Source organism: Lissotriton vulgaris, chromosome 11 (genome assembly GCF_964263255.1).
Source record: "Lissotriton vulgaris chromosome 11, aLisVul1.2, whole genome shotgun sequence".
NCBI lineage: Eukaryota > Metazoa > Chordata > Amphibia > Caudata > Salamandridae > Lissotriton > Lissotriton vulgaris.
In genome coordinates this window covers 883,055,849-883,078,663 of record NC_141699.1, presented here as the reverse complement: position 1 = coordinate 883,078,663, position 22,815 = coordinate 883,055,849, and the positions used below count along the sequence as shown (strand labels likewise).

Sequence of the window (22,815 nt, the reverse complement as noted above, 5' to 3'; positions counted from 1 at the left end):
CCCAACTGTTGCAAACTGCTGTCTCAGCTCGTTAGGCCTGTCAAGGTTATAGGTAGAAGGAGGAGGCTGGATAAGCACATTCCCGAGGGGGTACGGTACAGACTCTCTCGGAGTTAGCAAAAGGGAGTCACTCGCGCGACCTTGCTAATCTAAGATGAGCTAAACTAAGAGCGCTTTGTCTCCAATATATGGTCTTTCCCTCTGTACCAACTTGTATTTTTCCATCTTGGGTAACGGTTTCGAAATGTAACAGTATATATGTGATGTTCTGACAATGTGCCAACAGTCTTCTTGGCGGACCTCGTGGGGTTAGGTCGCAAGGAGCTCCTCTGGCAGAGTTTGTTTGTTGTAATAAATGATTGGACCTTCTACACTGCCAACCGACTGATTATTGGTAATGGGTATGGGTCTAGTTGTAAGTATGACTCTAATTGGGATGTGATAAATAATTTTCGGTACCTCACCCTGCTCCCTGAACCTCTCACAAACTGAGCCCCATGTCAGGAGCTCCTGTACTTGTCCCGAAGTCCCCTTATGCAGACGATTTGTAGGTGGCCCTCCTCTATCCAATGGTCAATCGCACAAGGCTACCAACCCATTCAGCACCTCTGCACCCGGAATTCCAGGGCAGGTAAGCTCGAACTGCTGGTGCTATGTTGGACCCTGGCCTCCTAGCAGCTAATTCCTAAAGGGGACCTTGGAATGCAATTGCATGTACCTGTATGTAGTATATGCCTTTTTTCTCAATAGGAAAGCATTATCGCATTAAAAAAGAATTTCTGCTACAATTTTACTTACTTGAAAAGATGTATATCCTGAAAAATACTCACCTAATCACAATGTTCTTGGTGTTAAGATATATGTAAAGATACTTTTCTTTCTAAATTGGTCAAGTTTCTTCTTGAATATTTGTCTCATTTATTGACTCTGTGTGTATTTTACAGATGCTTAACACTGTTCCCTGATAAGCCTAAACTGCTTGCCCACACTACCACAAAAGAGAGCATTTGAAATTATTAATTTAAGCCCTGTAAAGCAATCAGGGTTGTCTGGACTTTGTACATAGTGTACCTCTTTTTGGTACACTACATGAAAAAACAGCATCCTGTATGTTGTATTTCAGATTTTGACTTATTTCTTAAGGGATACCAAGGGGAATTGATTATTGAATTGCAATATTAGGGACAAAAATTCTATAGTAAAGAACAAAGTATAGAACAAATATTAAAATGTCAATGCATTTTAGCTGGCTTTGTGATGATTTCTCTTTTGTAATCCCTTGGCCTGTGCTTTAAATTGCATTGCTTACATTTGTAAAGCTGAAACAATAAAGTTGGTATTGGTATTGGGTAGGTTTTAAAATGTTGTAAAGTCATCTAGTCCATTTCAAAAACTGCTTGTTTGAGGGATAAACCCAAAAGTAAACCCTACTCACATATTTTGCGAGGTTTCACTCGTTCACTCCCATCATGCACTAAAACAGGCATTGGCAATGTAGATCGATTTTGTAGAACGAGATGGGGCTCCGAAAACACCACTCTTCATAGAACAGCTACACCCTGAACAGAAACAGTGCAAGTTTCCCTCTTACAGAAGACAGGTACAGCTAGGGTAGCAATCGCACAAATGTTTCCCATCACAGGACAGGTACAAATCGTGCAGAAGGGCAAGCGTCACTGCCACATAGACTAGGACAGTATGTCAGTAGCAAAGCAAGATTCCCCCTCTGACAGAAGGCAGTAAGTGCAATCTTTCATTTTCCGCACAACAGGTCTAGCAGGGGAGAGTTGTAGAAGCTTACATCACCACAGAACATGCACACTTAAGGCGTTAGCTGCATGTAGCTCACCTCCAGCTCTCTGGAGGGAGTGTCTACCTCACTGAGAGGAATGTATAGTAGGACAAGTGAGTGAATATGCAGGTTCTGACACCCTACTCACTTAGGTGATATTCCATGTCAGCACCCTGATAATTCTACTCAGAGACCTGCTATTCAGGCCTGCCAAATTTTTCAAGTGCATGAGTTATGTGCTTCTCCAATCTGGGGGGTTCTTTGAATTCTGGGACTTGTAGTCTTGTTTATTGCATTATGAAACAGGACTACAAGTCTCACAATTTGAAGAAAAGAAAACCTGAACTGGAGCAGCACATCACACATGGACCTCTGAAAACTTGGCAGCTCTGGCTGTTTGTGTTGATTCTTTAGTTTCCTGTGTGTTGAGAAATTGCAGTAAACTCTAGGCCAGTGTTATTTGGAGCAGCCTCGCCACAGGATTCTGTAGGTAATACTCTACAGTCACACAGGTACCAATCTCTTTGAAAAGGCTTTGTTTGAATGCTGTGTGCAACCCCAACGTCCGTTCTGCACCTGCTCAATACGTTGAGGGCCGCCACCTGCTGTGTAAAGACGCAACTGCAGTGGCAGCTGGGAAGTTTAGTACCACTGAAAATATAGGTCAGAACTGACGCCCGTCACCTTTTAACAATGGTGGGGTCCAGTAACCCTGTGACACTAGAGTCCAGTCCGTAATTTATATCACCCATATAAGTGTATAACCTAACAAACGTGGGCGGTCTTAAGTGTGTGCCTGCAAGTGGAGCGCGTGCAGGAGAGACGAGCGTGTTTTCACTTTTGATCTACCTAATTGGTGCTTTGAAAACTGAACTGAATTGAGCGAAGACCAGACGACCCCTTGTTTAATAATTCGGTGCGACGTTTGGTCAGTTTTGTCTAAAATCAAAGGACTTGCTGTTTTCTTTCCCCTGTGACGCTCTGAGCAACCGAGCGCGTGCGGGTTGGTCCTTTTCGCTCCCGCACACCTCTCTTCAGACAATGGAGTCCTTCAGCATGTGCAGCGTCCATTCGGAAGAGGTCACACCTGCCTACGTTCTGTGGGGTAAGTTCGCGCTTCTTCCGCGATTTACAACACACCGGCATTTGTAACTCTACATTTAGTTTACTCCCCAGTTGTGGTTGCTAAATGATCCCCACTATGTGTGGAAATTGCCGCCGCCACCCCCGCTTTTTGAGTCGATAGCGTTTAGCACACTGGCATGTTTAAACTAATACTAATTACAGTATGAAGGAAACTACTAGTCCCAAAATGCAAAGTGGTGTTGCCTTAAAGTGCAAGAACACTTTTTTATTTTCTCTTCACGGTGTGTAGCGTCCGGGATGATTCCCCCCGTAAATATGCCACGTGAAGCTGTGAGAATCGAGAAGAGCTATATTATTATTTGCAGCTGTGTTTAAATTGTGACTGAACCCGGCCACCTTCCTCTGTTTGCAAAAATGCGGGTGCTGTTAGCGCAAAATTCACGTCCTGATGTAAATTAGCGTTCATCACCTGAAAGGTCTAAGCGCCATCCAAGAATACCTTTTCTTTTATCTTCCCACAAGCGTCGCGACCCCATCTTTTAATAACACGCCGAATACGTTGCTAATAATTATGTTTATGAAACAGCCGTGCCTTTTCCGTTAGTGTGTGTCCTTAGGCCGTATCAAGGCCGGGTCACTAGTGCCTCTTCTATAGGGCTGGGTTCACAAACTAGAAGTTGCAATTACAAGCACATGTTTTCATATTCTTCCCTATGTCTGCACGTGCAAATAACGTATTTGTGGTGTTTGTTCCATTGATTTGCGGCTGAGGAAACCTGCTCAAATGGCGGAAGCAAACTCTGGCCTTGGGCACCCAGCATGATCCCGCTTTGGCCACAACCTGGAAACGGTCCCCAAAAAGGGATTCGAGCCCTGCTCGCGATTAGGAACTTCGTGGGCTTAAAATTAGAAGTTGTACGTCTCCCCCCCCCCCCAATCAAGTTAATTTGTTTTATAATTTGCCAATTGAAGTCAGCCATACAAACAGTAACATTGATAAAAAAGTTTTTAAAAAAACATTGTAAAAAACAGTTAGAATAAAATGCGTATTATAAATATCTATTATTGTAAATGTGAGCTTAATACGTGAAAAACTCACTTCAGAAAAGTGCACAGTTTGGTTCCCACGTTACATATATTCTTATTGTTGTTAACATCATGTATATATGTAGGAGGAAATGCAAAACTCAGAAACGATCAGATCTCATTTAAGCAACAGCCGAAATTTAATTTATGAAGGGCAAAGCATCATGTCTAAATGTTTAAGCCTTAACCATGCTCTGCAAAACATGCATTCATACATGATGCTGTGTACCGAGAAACCCATGCCCACTTCCTCCTTCACACACAGCTGGAAGCCCCTCCACGACAGCTCTGGACCCCCTAGGCCTAAAATCAGCTACTGTTCACTTATGTCTTGAGCTGGGGTGGCAAGGAGCTAGATTCCAGGCAAGGAGCTTGATTCCAGCCCTGTGAGTGGCAAAGGTGCCCTCGTGTGTGGCCTGTCTGGACATCAGGGCACCATCTCTTCTGCCTTCACCTGTCGCCATTTGTTTTCATCTTGACCGCTCCCTCAAAGTGGTTTGGCCTCCTACTGTTCATGGCAAACATGGATTTACTACTAATCGTGTCAACTGAAGGCATACCTGTGTTACTGTCTTTCCCAACTGTCCTAGAACTGTATCAGCAAAGCTACTACTACACATTCTCATCTTGCCGAAGGCCACACCCAGGGTTCAACTGGACCCAAACTTCGGGGGGGGGGGGGGGGGTCAACAGGTCAACCAATGGGTTAGGGGCTAAAACGTAAACCAATGGGGCGGAGCTATCTTTAGAGCCAATACAAGAAAATAGTGATAAATTGTACATGTGAAACATATTGGTCGAACCCAATGCAAGTATAACAAACGAGTTTTAGTGTATTTGACTATGTTTATAGGCTACCGATGGAGATCTTTAAAAAGGGGGGATTATTGATTTGATAACCAAAAAGTAGCTTCTACAAATTTTAATCCAAAGCACATTATGACCAATTATTTCAAGAAGAAGAATTTGTTGCCAATTCTCTGGAAAATCAATTCTGTGAAATGACTGGCTCTGAAACCTTTTCAATTCCATCTTCAGAAACACGCTGCTGCCTGAATTTTGATCACAGGTGTCTTTTCATTCTGCACACCAGGACAGTGCAACATACGCTTGTTTGAGGCTGCACACATGACGGGTTTCAGAATATTGAGCTTATTGGGTTAATGCACCTAATTGTGGGATGTGTGACTAGTAAGTCTCAGGTTTGATTCCTTATGCATCTTCACTATTTCCTGAGATTGAACAAGTGAGTGCCAATCAGTTGGTAAAACTACCATCTGTTAATTACTTTAAACGTCTTTACTATTCTAAATCAAAATAAAATTGCTGCACTTAGCCCCCAACATTGAGCAGTTCTCATATGAAATGGCTGATCTACATCCTTGAAAGAAGCCACCAGGCCTATGGAGCTGGCAACAAAGGTAGTACCCTTGAAATAACTTTTCAACAAATTGAGTTCTAGCTTGAAAAGCACAGAAGTATTTCTTCAAGTTGTAAAATGCATTAAATGACGCTGTCTTCCACACAATTGTGTTGGAAAGAATATGTAATTTGGGGGTGACCTAGCAAGCCTGGAAATGGCTGGCCTCTTTTCTTCAGGATCTGAGCTTTCAGGTTTGGAACTAGCCCTTTTACTCAGATTCTTTACCTCTTAAAGGTGGAGTCCTTCAGAGCTCCTCTCTGAGTCCTACGCTGTTCAAAGTTCATGTTTGTCCTCTCACCGACCTTGTAAAGTCTGTTTGTTTGTTTACAGTATTTGTAGAGCGTGACTACTCCTCCCCCTAAGGAATTATCACAGGTCTAAAATTGTGGAGAACTCAAATGCCTTATATGAGTAGGATAATTCAGTTAGATAAAAGTTTATCTTTGAAAAGCCAGGTTTTTAATTTTTTTCTCAAATGAATGTGGTTATCCGTGAGGTGGGTGTCAAGAGGTAGTAAATTCTGTCATCCCGCACCACGATGGGAAAAGGAGTGGCCCACTGTCCCTAATTTTTTAATGTACTTCGTCTTAGCTAGAGCTAGGTACTGGGATCTCACGTTTTGGGTTGGTTTATAAAATTCTAATTTGTAGCTTAGTATTACTGGGCCTGATTTGTAAAGTGCTTTGTGTGCATAGCAAAGAAGTTTACATTTTGCTATTTTGTGCATGGTTAGCCATTGGAGAATTTATAAACAGGCTGAGCAAAATTTATCTTTGTTGCAGATGAGTCTGGCTGCCGCATTTTGAATTACTTGAAGACTGGAGGTTAGGTAGCCCGCCATGCCAACATAAAGCGTATTCCCGTAGTTTAGTCTACTCATAACTAGTGCCTGAGCCATATTTAAGAAAGGAGATGCCTCAATCCTAATAACTACAGGCCAATTAGCTTAGTTGACAATTTGCAAAAGGTCTTCACCAGGCAAGTTTTAGATAGAATTGCATTTTCACCCATCCAATCTTGCTATTTATCTCCCTACCAGGTGGGCTTTTGAACTAAGATAAGTACCTGTGATCAGGCTTTCAGGTTTGCACTACTTTCATGGAAGAATGTGATGTTAAAGAAACAAAAATTATATGTAGCATTCGTTGATTGTGAGGGCTGCGTTCAATCTTATCCCCATTAAAAAGGTATGGAGAGTGATGCTAAACATGGGAATTCCGGCTCATTTCGTAAACCCGATAGCAAGATTGCATGAGGACAATTAAGCTCGAGTTCGGTGGGATAAACGGGGTGAACTAACTAGCAAGATTCCAATACAGGTGCATACTCACACCTACCCTGTTTTCTTTGTATATCAACAAAGCTGCCAATACACTTATGAATTGCAGTAATGACCCTCCTCTCTTGAATGGCAAGCTTTGGGCTCAGCTCTGGAGCTGAGCCCAAAGCAGTCGGCCACCTAGAGAAGTAAGAAATCTGTTATGCACCACCAAAGACCCAGTATCTCTGTCTTTTCAGTGTTTAATTTCAGGCAGTGTGCTCTCATTCAACTTGGTAACTCTGTAAGACAACTGGTGCGATATTCCCTAGTTTCCTGATGTTTGTCCCCATCAAGATTACCAGTTGGGTTTCATCTGTGTTAGAGCAGATCTCAAATCCCCTTTTCCTGACAATTTTTGCGGTGGGTGAGACTTTGATAAATATTAGGCTCAAGGAGGGACTTTGCATTTGGATGTACGGAAAGAACTGAAAATTTCAAACTGCACAGATTGTTTTCTCTTTATTTGAAAAGGAACAAAACCATTTTAGGCCTTTGGAGGGAATCCAAATCTCATAAAGGATTTTTTTTTATCAGTAGATGAAGGGAAAACAGTATCAAATGTCGTGGAGTGATCAAGTTGGAGAAGGACATCGGCCTCGCCCTCACCCATTTCTAATCTGATGTTGTCTAGTATGGCAAGGAGGGTGGATTCTCTGTTGTTGTTTGCTCTAAATTCTGTCTGAGATGGGTCTAACAGGTTGTTGTTTTTAAGAAAGGCAATAATCTGGTATTTCCAGAACTTTATTCATGTAAGGTAGCAAAGAGATGGGTCAATAGTTTGATGTAGTTGCAACATCTATGCCTGATATTTTATTTATTTTTTGCTTAGGGTACTATTAAACCTTGTTTCCAGGCATCAGGGTACTCTGCAGGTATCAGGGTACTATGTGATAGAGAGGGATAGGTTGAAAAAATGTTGAAAAAAGGGCTTGGTGTAGGGAGCCAAATGAGCGAAAATAAAATGGGTATAGGGATCTAAAGGGGAACCAGACTTAATATTCACCATCATATTTTCGACTTGTTCTACAGAGAAATTTACGATATTCCTTAGTTTTACTCTGCTATTGTTGGGGAGTTACATTGTTTCCAAGAGATCTTGTCTAGATAGGGTTGTGTATCAAAGGTTGCAGAAATACTATTGGACTCACTTTGGTATTTTATGCAGAGGACTCCCAACTGGTCAGCTCTTTAGCCGCTGAACAGTACACTTTTTTTATCAGAATAACTTTATTTTTCCAACACAATGTAGGAATAAAAAGTATACTACATTTAAAAGAAACATTTCACAGCATTCCAACAAAGTTAAAATATATATACAAGTATTACAAGCATTTGCAATGCAATAGGTCTCGCATTAATTACGTTTGAGCTATTGGCATTGCTTAATATTGCAACACCAATTGCAACAAAAGTCTATAAATTTTAGGCCAAAAAAATGTGCATTTATTTTTGTAGCAATGGTGGCATGCTGCGCTTTAGATGAATATATTTAAAAGTAAAAGCGCGCCATACTGCGATTGCTACAATAGTTAGTTGTGGATGCGTTAACAATTGATGTGTGCACTGATGGCTGATGGTGTGTGTCCCTGTAGAAATTGTGCACTGCCGGCTGGTGGTGTGTGTGTCTGGTGGAAGCGTGCACTGACGGCTGGTGGAGTGTGTATGCCTGGTGAAAGCGTGCACTGACAGCTGGTGGTGTGTGTGTGTGTGTGTGTGTGTGCGCCTGGTGAAAGTGTGCACTGACGGCTGGTGGTGTGTGTGTGTGCGCCTGGTGAAAGCGTGCACTGACAGCTGGTGGTGTGTGTGTGTGCCTGGTGAAAGCATGCACTGACGGCTTGTGGTGTGTGTGTTCCTGGTGAAAGTGTGCACTGATATCTAGTGGTGTGTGCCTGGTGGTAGCGTGCACTGACGGCTGGTGGTGTTTGTGCCCGGTGAAAGTGTGCACTGACTGTGTGGTTGTATGTGTGTGTGGTTGTATGTGTGTGGTTGTGTGTGTGTGTGGTTGTGGTTGTGGTGGTTGTATGTGTGTGTGGGTGTGTGGTTGTGTGTGTGGCAAAGTACAAAGGCTTCAGAAAAACTGCGTGGACACGTGCCAGCTGGGGTTTAGGGCTCATTAATGTCGTCCCTTCATGGACCCATATGTCACTCCCCATTAGGGGTCGGGAATTGCAAATGTCCAGATGACTTTTTTTATCTGCATCCACTGCAATCTCCTAACTCCATGAGGCAGTAATAACAGAGTAATGGGCAATGTGCAGATCAAGTAAAAAAAATAAAAACAAGAAAGGATTCACTATCTCGCTATTTACTCACTGGAGTATTTTTTTTTATCGAAGCAGCAATCTGGATTTGCTGTTGTAGGCTCAAAAATTATAAGTACAGTTTTAGAAAGTATCAAACAGGTAGAATTAAGCAACAAAACGTAATAAACAACTGTCATCTTCCTATTTGTCTTAATAGCCCCTACCATGGAGCTACTTACTGTTCATATCCCATTTAGATACACAAACATATTTAATGTTTGTCAATACCACAATACGAATATTTTTCGGTGCCATGGTTTATTGTTATTGAGTAGTGGAAGCGGGGTGTACTATTATCCTAGTCTGTAAGCCGTGTGTTCCGTAAATCTGTAATACAGACCTACAGAGAGCAAGACCTTAGAAACGAGCTGGGATACGATTTACTGAATGGGGAAGCTAAACTATTTCAAGGTTGCCTCGAGCACTCACAGACAACACGATTAAGGCGGAAACGCGCAAATATTTAGAGTGCACTACAGCACTGCGTCCTCTGTGGCAAGCAGAACCATACCAATCACCACAAATGGGGTTACATTTATCAATCGCAAAAGTGTCACTTTATAAGGAAAAGTCTCCCGTAAAAAGAGTGCTAATTAGTTGTTATGCAAAGACAAATATACGACCACGTTAAAGACAATAGGTTTCTCTAATACCACGACGGGCAACCTATTTGTCATATTATTAAGCAAAAAAAATAAATGTCATTTGAGTCAGAAATTAGGGCAGCGAGCATTTTAAACAAGTATAAGACTTGCAGAAGAGTAGGTGGATGATGTGAGGATAGTAGGGCTGGGGTGTTTGTTCTGGGGCTGGCTTGGTGGTGGTTTGAAGTTTGCAATTTGTGGGTATTATGTGGGGCTCCGATGGCATCAGGACTGCAGGGGGGATCTGTGTGGGGAGGTGCGCATCCTGGGGTTGGGGTTTGCAGGACGGGAGTTGTGGTGCTTACTGCAGGTTTGGCTCAGGGTTTAGCATACTAAAGGATCAGTCTGGGCATGGTGAGGTTGATTACAGCATCATATACAAATTACGATTAGTCCGGTGTAGATCTTTCTCTAATGAAGTTAGGCACAACTAGTAGGATTAAACCTCAACAGGAGAACTAGCAGGAAAGATAATTCATTTTGGTGTAGATGAGTTAGCAAACAGCATGTATTAAAAGTGCAGACACTTTACCTGTAGTGCAAAGTGTGTGCAGCGAAGACACGGAGGCCAACAGAGTAATGTTCTCATGGTACAGACTGTAGACAGATGCACACTTCTCTCAACTTACTTCTCAGTAGGAGAGATTTCCTCAGTGTCACGCATTTTTAAGATTTGGTTGCAGATGCAGAGCTGGCTTCGTTATCGAACTTGAAGGACTGGGGAGGGCAGCGAGGAGGTGAGAGCTCCAGAGGACAGGGATGCCGGAACGGCTGGATTTGGCTCAGCAGTCAGTCCCATGGGACCACGGGCTGAGTCAGAGCATACCTCAGGCCCGGCCAGGCTCGCCCCATAGTCTGCGTGCTTCATGGTCAAAGCTTAAGCAGGCTGAATACTCCTGGTTTTCAAGACCGCAGTGGGGGTTATTCATCGCGGGGTGGAGGGGGCGGGGGACTGGGGGCAACGGTTCCGATCGTTGCTGAACCTTTCGCCTTTACCATAGTTTCTCGCGTCACAGGAATGTCAATGTGGTCATTGCGAAAACAAGCGTTTTTGGGGAGACGGCGCGTTCTTGTAACCTCCTTATCAGCATGTTTAATTAGCGGCAAATGGCAGAGCGTAAAGTTACCTTCTTAAACAGGCAAGGTCTTGTGCACGTTACTCCGCAGCTGCTCAATGCGTTAAGAGGAGATTACTTTCGAAAGGGAGGAAATAAAGGAATAGGGAGAGAGAACGAAGTTGACAATGTGCCTTTAGTATACCACGGTCCTGCAAGGAAATGGGGGACGAAGGAAAACACCTTGACTCAAGAGTGCATCCGTTTTACCGCATCGTAAACGGAGCACTGGGGAAGTGAATATTTAAATACCCAGTCATTACAGCGCGCACGCACTGGCCGCGTCATGAAGTCGCTAGATGCTGCCTGGTGATTAATGAGACAAAACCTTCAGTGAACAAGACGTGCGCAAAAACGAAACCGGCGATGCGGTGAGTGGGGTTAGTTTGGGGGGGGGGCGTCTCTGTATGTGCGCGTGTGTGGTGGTGGGGTGGGCGTCTCTGTATGTGCGCGTGTGTGTGGGCGGGGGGGGGGGGGAGGGAGGGGATTGTCTGTGTGTGTGCGCTCGTGTGGGCAGGGGCGTAGGGTGACCAACTGGCATTGGTGCAAATTCAGGACGGTGAGTGTAAAAATTCAGGACAAAGGGTCAAAATTCAGGACACAAATTCAGGACAATAGGTACGTTTTACAGACACATCAGAGGTCGCACAATAGTATATAAGTAAGCCCAGCCATTTCCAAACATATTCAACCATTTGCAAACCTATCCATCATGTATCCTTCCATCTATCATTTCACTCATCCATCCCTTCATCCATCCCCTCATCCATCCCCTCATCCATCCTTTCACTCATCCTCCATTATCCATCCACCCTTTCACCCTTCTGTACACTTATCCATCCACTCTTCATCCCATCCATCCATTCACTCATCCATTCAGCCATTTACCCTTTCACCAATCCAGCCATCCTTTCACTTACTAATCCTTCCACCCATCCACACTTGTAGTCATCATCCATCCTCCCTTTCTCTCTCCATCGACCCTTTCACTTAGCCTGCCTTCCATCCATCCATCCATCCACCCATCTACTCATCCACTCATGAATCCATCCATTGCCCCTATCACTTATCCATCTATCATTTCACTCCTTCACACATCTATTCATCCTTTTGTCCATCACCCTCCCTTTCACTCACTCATCCATCCTTACACCCACCCTTTCACTCATATCTCCATTCATTCACCCTTGCACTTATCAATCCATCAATCCATCCATCATTTCACTCATCCACCTACCCCTATCATCCACCCACCCACTCATCCATCCTTTCACCCACCCACCATCCAATCCACTGATCCATCCTTTCACCCACCCACTCATCATCCATCAATCCATCCTTTCACCCACCCACCCATCATCCATCCATCCATCCATCTGTCCTTCCCCTCATCATCATCCATCCATCCCCTCATCATCCATCCATCCTTCCCCTCATCATCCATCCATCCATCCATCCGTTTCCCTCATCATCCATCCATCCTTTTCCCTCATCATCCATCCATCCTTTTCCCTCATCATCCATCCATCCTTCCCCTCATCATCCATCCATCCTTTCACCCCCTCATCATCCATCCATCCTTTCACCCACCCCCTCATCATCCATCCATCCACCCCCTCATCATCCATCCATCCTTCCCCTCATCCATCCTTCCTTTCATCCATCCTTCCCCTCATCCATCCTTCCTTTCATCCATCCTTCCCCTCCATCCATCATCCTTCCCCTCATCCATCCTTCCTTTCATCCATCCTTCCCCTCACCCCTCCATCCATCCCATCCATTTATCCGGCCCCTCATCCATCCATCCTTCCCCTCCATCCATCATCCTTCCCCTCATCCATCCTTCCTTTCATCCATCCTTCCCCTCACCCATCCATCCTTCCCCTCATCCATTTATCCTGACCCTCATCCATCCATCCATCCATCCATCCATCCATCCATCCATTTATCCTTCCCCCTCATCCATTTATCCTTCCCCTCATCCATTTATCCTTCCCCTCATCCATTTATCCTTCCCCTCATCCATTTATCCTTCCCCTCTTCCATTTATCCTTCCCCTCATCCATCCTTCCCCTCCATCCATCATCCTTCCCCTCATCCATCTTTCCCCTCATCCTTCATCCAGCTACCCTTCCACCCATACATCCAGCTATTTACATTTTCTCTCCATCCTTCCACTCACTCATCAATCCATCTATCCTCTCTCATTATCCATTTATTCAATCTTTCATTCATCCATTCACCCTTTCACTAATTCATCCAGCTATTCACACATCCCTTCACGTACTCACTCGCTCACCTTTCCATATTAATCTTGAGCTGAGCCCTTTTGAGAAGAGGCCCATCAAGAACTTCACCCTCGCTGCAGGGGCCCCGTTCCAGGACTGGGACAGAAGCCACCCAGGGAGGAGACAGGATCCACCACAGGGGGGACAAGCGCCACCACAGGTGGGGGTGGACTGGAGCCACCACATGGGGGGACAGGAGCCATCCCAGGCGTGGGCTGGACTGGAGCCACAACATGGGGGGACTGGTGCCATCACTGAGGGGAGGGCAGGAGCCATCACAGGAGAGGGAACACAGGGCTGGGCATGCAGTATTCTAGTATCATCTTAGGTTCCTCTCCTGCACAAGACAACGAGAAGACAGGCTCTCTGTCCAAAATGCCATCCCCCACTGTGATGTACAGTACTTACAGGAGATACTCTAAGAGAACTGATTGAACTGATTGTCCTCCATACTTTGTTAATCAGTGTGGGTGCGATTGTGCCATTTCTTTATTGTATTACATTATGCATGTTTGAAGAACCGAGGTTTGCTTACAAATTAGTGACAGTAATTAAGCTCGGTGAAGAGAACCACGTGCTGCCTCGGTGTAATCAGGCGTGTAATCTGTCCGAGTCTCGGATAATTGGGGCCCTGGGTAGAAATGGAATGTGTGAGCCCTCCTCTAAATAGCAGATACAAGACGCATTCAGGGCTGTTTGCATGTGAATGGATGCCCCCTGCTCCTGAACCTGCAGCCCCTCCCTCTCAGTCACCTCCAAGCACCTCTTAACAGCTCATCAAGGGCTGGAGGTGTGAGGGTTGCCATCCCGCTGTGCCTCTACAGTGCTGCTGGGGGTCTGAGCTTTCATACAGCATCGGAGTCAAGAAGGGAGGTGGGGGCAAGCTGTGCCGGGTTAAAATTACAGACAAATGGCGTCCGTTAAAGAATCCTTCACGGACAACGGACAGACAGCCAAAATTACGAACTGTCCGTGAAATTTACGGACGGTTGGTCACCCTACGGGGGCGCCGGCAGGGCAGGGGGGGCTGGGGAGGTGTGGTGTGTGTGTGTGTATGTATGTATGTGTGCACTCGTGTGTGTGTCTCTGTGTGTGTGTGTGTGATCCATGGTGACCGAAGAGCCTGCCGGAATCGGAGCACGTGACCTGATCCGATTCCGGCAGGCTGCGTGCGTGCGCGTGCCAGTCTGTTGTCCCAAACCTTGTTAGTCCTTGAAAGCCAGAATGATTACAATAGGACTCCACTGCGACAATCGCTTTCGCGATTGCTTCGCAGTGCGAGCCCTAAAAAATGACAAATTCATAGTTATTTACACAATACAGTAAATTCATTTCATATTTGGGGATATATTTTTTAGCGGAGTGTTTTTTTTTATTTTTTTTTTTTAGTGCAGATAGTAAAAAGGACGCCAGAGAGAAGCAAATAAAAGGGTGAGATAGTAACTGAAAATAATAGAGTTCCTGTTTTAAAGTTCATTTTACGAATAATGGCGATAATCCTTTTTTCATCACAATAAAATTTGCAAAAGAACATAGTGTACATCATCCTGTACAGATCGCTCATCACAAGTACAGGATGGAAGTTCAGAAGCAACATAGACATTAATGGGCAAACCCAACATAAGTGGAATATAATTTAAACAAAACCTCACCAGGTTGTCCCTATGTTGCAGATTAGTGACGAAAGATAGATATGTTATGGTTGAATCGATTAGATTTATACTAGGGGAGGCCAGATGTGTTTTAACTGTCAACAAATTAATATTTTTTGTCTCCCTTATCTGTCGTTTAGATAATTGCGCTTTTAAGTCAGTTTTAGATATGGAATAACAAATAGTAGGATCCAAAAAAAAAAGTGATGTAGCCCAACTGCCTTCAATGTCGATTCAACATAAGTTGACCAGGTAATGTTACCTACCCCCAACTAATTTCAAAACATCCTTTATAATGTCTCTTGTCAGTGCAAGGGTCTACTTTCGCCATATTGAGTGCCACATTAGGATTGGGCCATTGCAATTTTACCTGTGATATAAGTGCTCTAAGTTCCATGTGGCTCTTATAGTTGGCACATGACTTTGGTAGTGAAAGGACCCTTTTAAAAAATTATCTTAAATAATCTGCAGTTTCGTACAATCTCTCATTCCCCAAACAGCTACCCTGTAAGTGGCGGCAGATACAGTCTTAGCTTTATACGCTGCTTTTATTATTCTATTGGTATTAAGTCAGTTTTTTAATGAATTTTGTTAAGGCCCCAATTTTTTTTTTCTTCGGAGTCTCTCTATTAGCAATCCTCTTTTGCCAGTTGGTTTGAAAATCAAACATAATCCCTAGATAGTTAAAAGTATCGACAACCCCCAATATTCCCCCTTCAGTAGTGATTTGAGGATGATTTTGTTGTTGTGTGCCTGCTACTAAAATAAAAGACTTGAATAAATAGCTTTCATACCTAGATTGCTCATAAACTGTGCGCCGAAGGCGCGCATAAGGCAAGCTCGTCTGCGCTCGTCCGCGCCTCGGCAGCGACCGGAGCGGATTCCGGTTCTCTGGCCCTCCAATCCACCACCACCCATCCGCATCTAACTCGCGAGTCCTTACTCCGTCTCAGGGATTTTGCTCATGAAGGCCATCTCTCCTTCTCAGACACTGCCTACCCTCTACATGATTTCGCCTGTAGAGGTTTGCTGTCGGGTGGCCTGCTGAACGTTAGGTCACTGCCTAAACACGCCAATGAAACCTCCCAGCTCATTGATAACCATCACCTCGATGCACTATTTCTTACCGAGACATGGACCCACTCCGACTGTAATATTGAACTGGACTGGGCCTGTCCACAAGATTTCAAAATATTGCATCTTCCCAGACCCAAGGGTCGAGGTGGTGGAGTCGGCATTATCTACAGAGCTTCTTGGTCCATAAAAATCCTCGACATGGACCCAGTGGCAGGTACGGAAATACTTGGCCTCTTCCGATCTAGGGACACCAGAGGACAACAGTCCCATCCACTTTTCATCGATCCCCCCCTCTCCACCCACGCCCTCCTGTGACCTTAGGCCCCCATCTGATACCTGTCCTTCGGTCACTCAGCTGATCGACACATGGGATCCGCTCAATATTGAGACCCTCTCCGACATCATCAGTAAAATGAAATCCGGTTCCCCACTGGACCCTATTCCCCCTCAAATTCTAAAAAAACTGGACAAATCCTCCCTAGAACCCATTATGGACCTTCTAAATTCCTCCCTTAGAGAAGCTATTGTACCCTCCGCATGGAAACACGCGATGATTATGCCGTTATTAAAAAAAGTTAATGCCGACCCCAGCATTCCAGCCAACTTCCGTCCCATCTCGCTTATTCCGGTATTTTCTAAAATCTTAGAAAAGCACATTAATTCTCAACTGTCCACCCACGTTGAGCTAAGGGGAATCCTACATCCGTCACAATCCGGCTTCCGATCAGGCTTTTCGACGGAATCCACTCTGCTGGGAGTCTCAGAAAACATCCGTCACCGTGTTGACAGGGGGGAAACCGTGGCACTCATTCTGCTGGACTTGAGCGCCGCATTTGACACGGTTTCCCACCCCATTCTTGTCAACGCCCTCCGATCATCTGGCATCACCGGTTCAGCCCTTAACTGGCTTGTCAGTTTCCTATCCGACCGAACCTTCCAAGTCTTCTCTTCATCATCCGCTTCCCAAACTTTTACATCTGCGTATGGAGTCCCACAGGGTTCCATCTTGAGTCCCTTGCTCTTCAACTTATACGTCAGACCTCTGGCATCTGTTGCAGAGCAAGCTGGGCTCACTATTTACTCCTACGCAGATGACACCCAGATCATCTACTCTCTTTCCTCTGACTCTCTTGCCCCCTCATCCGCTCTATGTTCAGGATTGAGAAACATCGCAGCCTGGATGTTGGACAACAAACTGCAACTGAACGGTGGAAAAACAGAACTTCTGCTGTTTGGCCACAATACCACTCTATGGGGACCCCAACACTGGCCCACTCAAATGGGCACTCCTCCTACCCCTTCTAAATCAGCACGCAACTTAGGCGTGATCTTTGACGACCAGCTGTCAATGAAAAACCATGTGGTCAAAACCTCCTCCACCTGCATTACAATCATTAAGTGGTTGCGCAAGATAATCTGGATGCTGCCTGCGGACACCCAGAAAACTGTAGTCCAGGCCTTAATCACTTCTAGGCTGGACTACAGCAATATTCTTCTTCTGGGTGCCAGCAAAGAGGTGACTCGCAAATTGCAGACAGTCCAGAATATGGCAGCACGACTGCTCTGCAAACTCCCCAACACTTCTCCTACCTCTAATTCCCTCCGCTCACTACACTGGCTCCGTATCGAAAACCGCACGAAATTCAAGGCTCTCTGTTTCATGCACAAAATAAACACTGGCCGGGCCCCACCTTATCTGACATCCTTGGTTCACCACCATTGCCCCCCCCGCACTCTGCGCTCATCTAGCCAATACCTTTTCTCAGTGCCCAGAATCAGAAAAGCCAGAATGGGAGGCCGCTCTTTTGCCTGGCTAGCCCCTTCACTATGGAATTCTCTTCCCCTTCAGTTACGAAAAGAGCCCAACTACCTTAGCTTTCGCAAACAGGTGAAAAATTGGTTATTCAACATGTAGCCTCCTCCCCTCTGACTTCCCCTCTTTATTAGTTGGTTTTAGCGCCGGGAAACCTTCGGGTAGCTGAGCGCTTTATAAACTTAAATATAATAATAAACTGTCACTCTGGAATCACCTTCACGGCCATGATATGCTACCGCCCTCCGGGAGCCTTCAACTCCTTGCAGCAACAGTCGCTTCTTACCACCCTCACCAATATGGCTACCTCCCACAACAAGCTGATTATCCTGGGCGACTTCAACCTCTGGCCAAACGGCAGTCTGGACTCTGCCCTAAACAATCTTATACTTTCTTGTGAAGGTATGGGACTTTCCCAACTGGTCAATAAACCCACACACTCTGCTGGGCACCAGCTTGACCTGATCTTCTCCTCTCCCCAGCTAGTATTCCTGAGCGATATATTGCCTATGTGCTGGACCGACCATGCACTTATTAAATTCCACATAGCTGGCAGCAGAGCCAACAGGCCGCCACTTAGCACCTCCCCTGATTCTCTGTACAGAGATTGAAAAGCTCTGGACAAACTAAGATTGGCTGGCCCCGTATTTAATGTGGGAAATAGTTTTTCCATATCTCATTCGGTGGAGGACAACTACACGGCCCTCTGCACAATGATTTCTAACACCTCGGAACCCCTTGTCCCCCAGAAAAAGTGCAAACCTAAGAGAAGAGCACCAGCCCCCTGGTTTGATGACTCATTGAGAGCCCTCAAATTAGCCTGCAGACAATCAGAGAGAAAATGGAGGCAAGGCTACTCTGACACCAACAAATCTCTCTGGAAAGTTAACCTCCGGGCATATAAAACTGCAATTGTGCAAAGTAAGGCAAACTACTTCTGCTCTACCATCGCCAACGCCCCCAATAGTGCGAAAAGTATCTTTCAGATACTCAAAAACTTAACTCACCCAGACTGTGCCACAATGACTAAGCCTCCCACTCAAGCACTCTGTGACAATCTTGCAGCATTTTTCATTGATAAAATTAACACCATCATCCACAATTTGAAGACCCCCCCGCGCAGGGATGTTCCAACAGCCCGGGAGCTAGCACCAGCATCCATGACTCAACGCCCTCAGGCTCCATCCCTATGGCTAGGTTACGGGAATTCCCCCCTACCCCTGAACCAGAGTTTGAAAGACTGGCGCTCGGAATCACCTCGGGATCCCCTCTCGACCCCCTTCCTCCAAAAATTTGGAAAAGCTTTGGAACAGAACTCTTCTGCACTTTACGCCGAATATGCAACCAATCCCTACACTGCGGATATGTTCCAACCCCCTGGAAACAAGCGCTCGTTACCCCGCTCCTGAAAAAGCCCTCCTTGAGCCCTGACTGTCTATCTAACTACCGACCCATCTCCCTCCTGCCATTTCCAGCAAAAATTGCTGATCGATGGGTCAGCTCTTGTCTCTCCACTCACCTGGAGCAGAACAACTTCTTGGATGAACTCCAATTCGGTTTCCATCCCGCTCACGGCACCGAAACAGCTGTCTTGACAGCCATGGAGGATCTTCGCATGCGTGCAGACAGGGGCCAGCCAGTAGCTTTGATACTGCTGGACTTGTCTGCCGCATTCGATACGGTCAACCACAGGACGCTGTTGGAGAGACTCGGTGAGGCAGGTGTGGATGGCACGGCTCTGCTGTGGTTTCATTCCTACCTGCAGGACAGGAGACAGGCTGTTTCCCTTCCCCCATTCTAATCCGCATTTGCACCTGTGCCCCAGGGAGTTCCCCAGGGCTCTTCCATCAGCCCCATCCTTTTTAACGTGTATCTTAAACCTTTGATCACGTTAATTAAGTCGTTCAGGATAAAAACGATCAACTATGCTGACGACACCCAGCTCATTCTCTCCTGGGAGGGAGAAGACTCCATCCCCTTAACTTCCTTCCACGACTGCCTAAGAGAGACGGCTGGGTGGTTGCACAGGAACTCCCTACAATTTAACTCCTCTAAAACAGAGGTCCTGTACTGCGCTGGAAACAACATTTCTCGCCAGTTTCCGAGCGATTTCTGGCCTCCAGAAACCAGGGACAAACCACAGCCAGTTACCTCGGTCCGCAACCTGGGAGCCATGCTCAAGAACAAGCTGAGTATGGAAACCCAGGTCGCTAAAACAGTGGGGACGTGCTCAGCTCTTTTACGTTCCCTGCGTAAAATTATGCCACTCCTCCCTGCACAAGCTCGGGCGTTGATTGTCAGGTGCACTATCCTCAGTCGCCTTGACTATTGTAACGCTCTGCTACTTGAGTCTCCAGTTACGCTGCTAGACCGGCTTCAAAGAATTCAGTCAGCCGCTGCCAAGCTAGCTCTCGGCTGGACGAGGAGATCTTCGGCCACAGCGGCCTTAGCCGAGTTACATTGGCTACCTTTGAAGCAGCGGGTGGCGTTCAAGTCCCTCTGCATTGTCTTTAAAGCTCTTTTTTATCAAAACAAGTGGTCCTGAGCATACAAGGATAACGAGAAAAATGGTATATATAGATCACAATGGAATTCTATATAGTTTAAGATTCCTTGACCAGCCGGCCAAGGAATATTTATTGGTTCAATTGTTTATGATCTCAAAGATACAACAATTAACCCAAGTGGTAAGGGTTAAATTGGGGCACAGTCCTGTGCCATACAGAGAAAAGCGAGGCAAGAGGGTAAAGGTAAGTGAGGAAAGTTATCAGGCAAACAAAAGTGAGCTAGCAGGTCACTGGCATTAAATATACATTAGCAGTGTATCCTGGAGTCATTCGTACACACAATAGTATCATATAAGTACATGTATGAACTACTCTAAGGTCGACGTTTCGATCCCTAGCTCGAGTATCACGGGATCATCATCAGGACAAGAAATTAATATTGCCTGAACATAATTATTTATAGCAACTGTTTTGAAAAGGAAAAATGAAAAAGGAAGAAAAACACAGATATACATAGTCATTGTTTGTATAGTCATAGCTCACATTGTAACAACAGACTTTGCATTCGGAAACGCAGTGGTCGGTGTTGCTATGAGGCGTGCGTATTCCGTGCAAAACCTCTGAAAAGCATGCACTTACTGTGAATGGTCAACCATGGTAGGGTGAAGTGTTTGTGATGGGGCACATTGGAATTGTGAGTCAAAGTGGGTGGGGCAATTTAAGTAAGCCGTGAATGAGTGAGGCTTGTGTTGGTGGAATAGTCGTGGGGGCGAATTATCGGGGCTTGGGGTGATTGTAGGCCTGGGAAACCTACCAGGTTGGTGGCCCGGGGTAGTATTGGCTTTACTTGGGAAGGTCCTTTTTTGGGGGGAGCGCGCGCCCTCGTGATTCTGTTGAGAATAATTGGTATTAATACCGGTCTTAAAACTCATAGGAAAAATCATAGGAAAAAGGCAACTTAGTGTTCAATGAGCCTGGGTACCTTGGTGGGTACACCGTACTTCAGGATGCGGTTTCGTTTAAGATTCTGTGGAAGCGCCGGTATAGGTTAGCTGGGAAAGCCCAATCTAGAAATAAAAAATTGCATAATCTTACTGGGTGCATGCACGTTTAAGGTATTGCCACGGTGGGGAATTAAAAGGATTACCTTCTAGGTTTGTTAGGTCGAATATTAACGAAGTCACAAATCTTGGATTTGTTCAGTTTAGGGGCATCTGCACCTCTGCAATTATTTGCTGTTAAGCGGATGAGAGAAAGCAGGGATTAATTTCATTAATTTATGCTAATGGTTTCATGGAGTGTCGAATAAGCTGCAGTTACCATAGTTCGGTGGGGAATAGCATAGATATGGCATAGGTCCGAAGCAGTTACTGAAGGGGCAGTCTGCTCGATCTACATGGAGCCCGACACAATGGTCAACCTATATGGAGAAACGTGGAAGAGCACAATTAAATCCGAGGTAAAGTGAAGGGTTTATGGGAGGTACCGGCGGTTCGCGTTATATTACCGGATGCCTTCAGGGCGGGTGCGCTGTCCTCACGTGTCTGTGAATGGAGCCGGGTGAGGGAGTGCGGCCAGGCAAATAACTGGTCCGCTGCGGGTTAAATGAAAAGGAAGTTAGATTCAGACATATTACCAGAACGGGGGCGTTCTGGTCAGGTTAAAAACAGAAATACGGCGAGCTTACCAGCGGGAGACAGCAGTTCTCCGAGGATGCCGGTCACTGGGGCTGCTCTCAGTCGAACCCTTCCGTATGCTTGGCAAGCACCCTGAGTATTGGCTGGGAAAGCGATCATGTGATTAGGGAGGGTGCGCTGTGATTGGCTTGTCACAAGACATGTGACGGGGGAGCCGCAGGCCATGGTGGCTTCATTGCACACGGAGGCGGACATTTTGAGCTGGGTAAAGCTATTGTAGTTAGAAAATTAATTGTCTTTAAAGCTCTGCATGGACTCGGACCCAGACCTCTGCAAACCCTGTTCCTGTGGTACACCCCCACCAGAGCCCTGCGATCATCCTCAGCCTGTCTGGTAAAAGTGCCCAGATACAACAAAGCGAGAACTGGGGGCAGATCATTCAGGGTCGCAGCGGCTAAGTTATGGAACAGTCTGCCCATCGACATACGCCAAATCTCACAACTCCTCCCCTTCCGGAAACGGATCAAGACCTGGTTATTCCCCTAATTCCTCCCGCTGTTACCCGCTATTGTTTCTCCTCAGTTAGAGTATTCTCCAGCGCCAGGAAGCCTGCAAGGTATCAGTTGCGCTATACAAATACTTAAAATAAATAAAATAAATAAATATTACAGGAATAGATGACGCAGTGTGTTACTAGTACGAGCTAAAAGCACTGCATCCTCCGCATAGATTAAAATTGGGACCTGTGCTGAATTAATATAAGGGACATCCGGAGTTGAACCCAACAGTACTCCAAGCAGCACACCTAAAGCCATGCCTCACAGCAGTGGCCAAGTGAATGCCCAATTGTTGTATAAAACGTAATGGTGCAAAATGGAGGTTACGGTAACAAACAAAAAACCTAAGTTCCCGGACTCCTGCGTGTTGGCCGGATAACCTTTGGCTCCAGCCTCAAATAGTCCTCAAAAATCTAGGTATCTGACTTGATGGCAAGGTAGCAAATTAAGTATTGATCTGGAAATTGGCTGCATGATGTTTTGAGATTTTCAGAACTATCGTACTGTTATTTGG

At 45.5% G+C, this 22,815-nt stretch overlaps 1 protein-coding gene across 1 annotated transcript in view; it reads left to right on the top strand.

Annotated features, from left to right (window-relative positions):
* The first annotated feature begins 2,508 nt into the window (after window positions 1–2,508).
* LOC147683642 (nucleoplasmin-like) overlaps window positions 2,509–22,815 on the top strand; it is a 298,974-nt gene continuing 278,667 nt past the window's right edge. Inside the window, exon 1 of the mRNA XM_086944883.1 lies at window positions 2,509–2,897. Coding sequence (XP_086801009.1) covers window positions 2,834–2,897 — 64 coding nt within the window. The 5' untranslated portion in view covers window positions 2,509–2,833. The remainder of the gene's footprint in view (window positions 2,898–22,815) is intronic.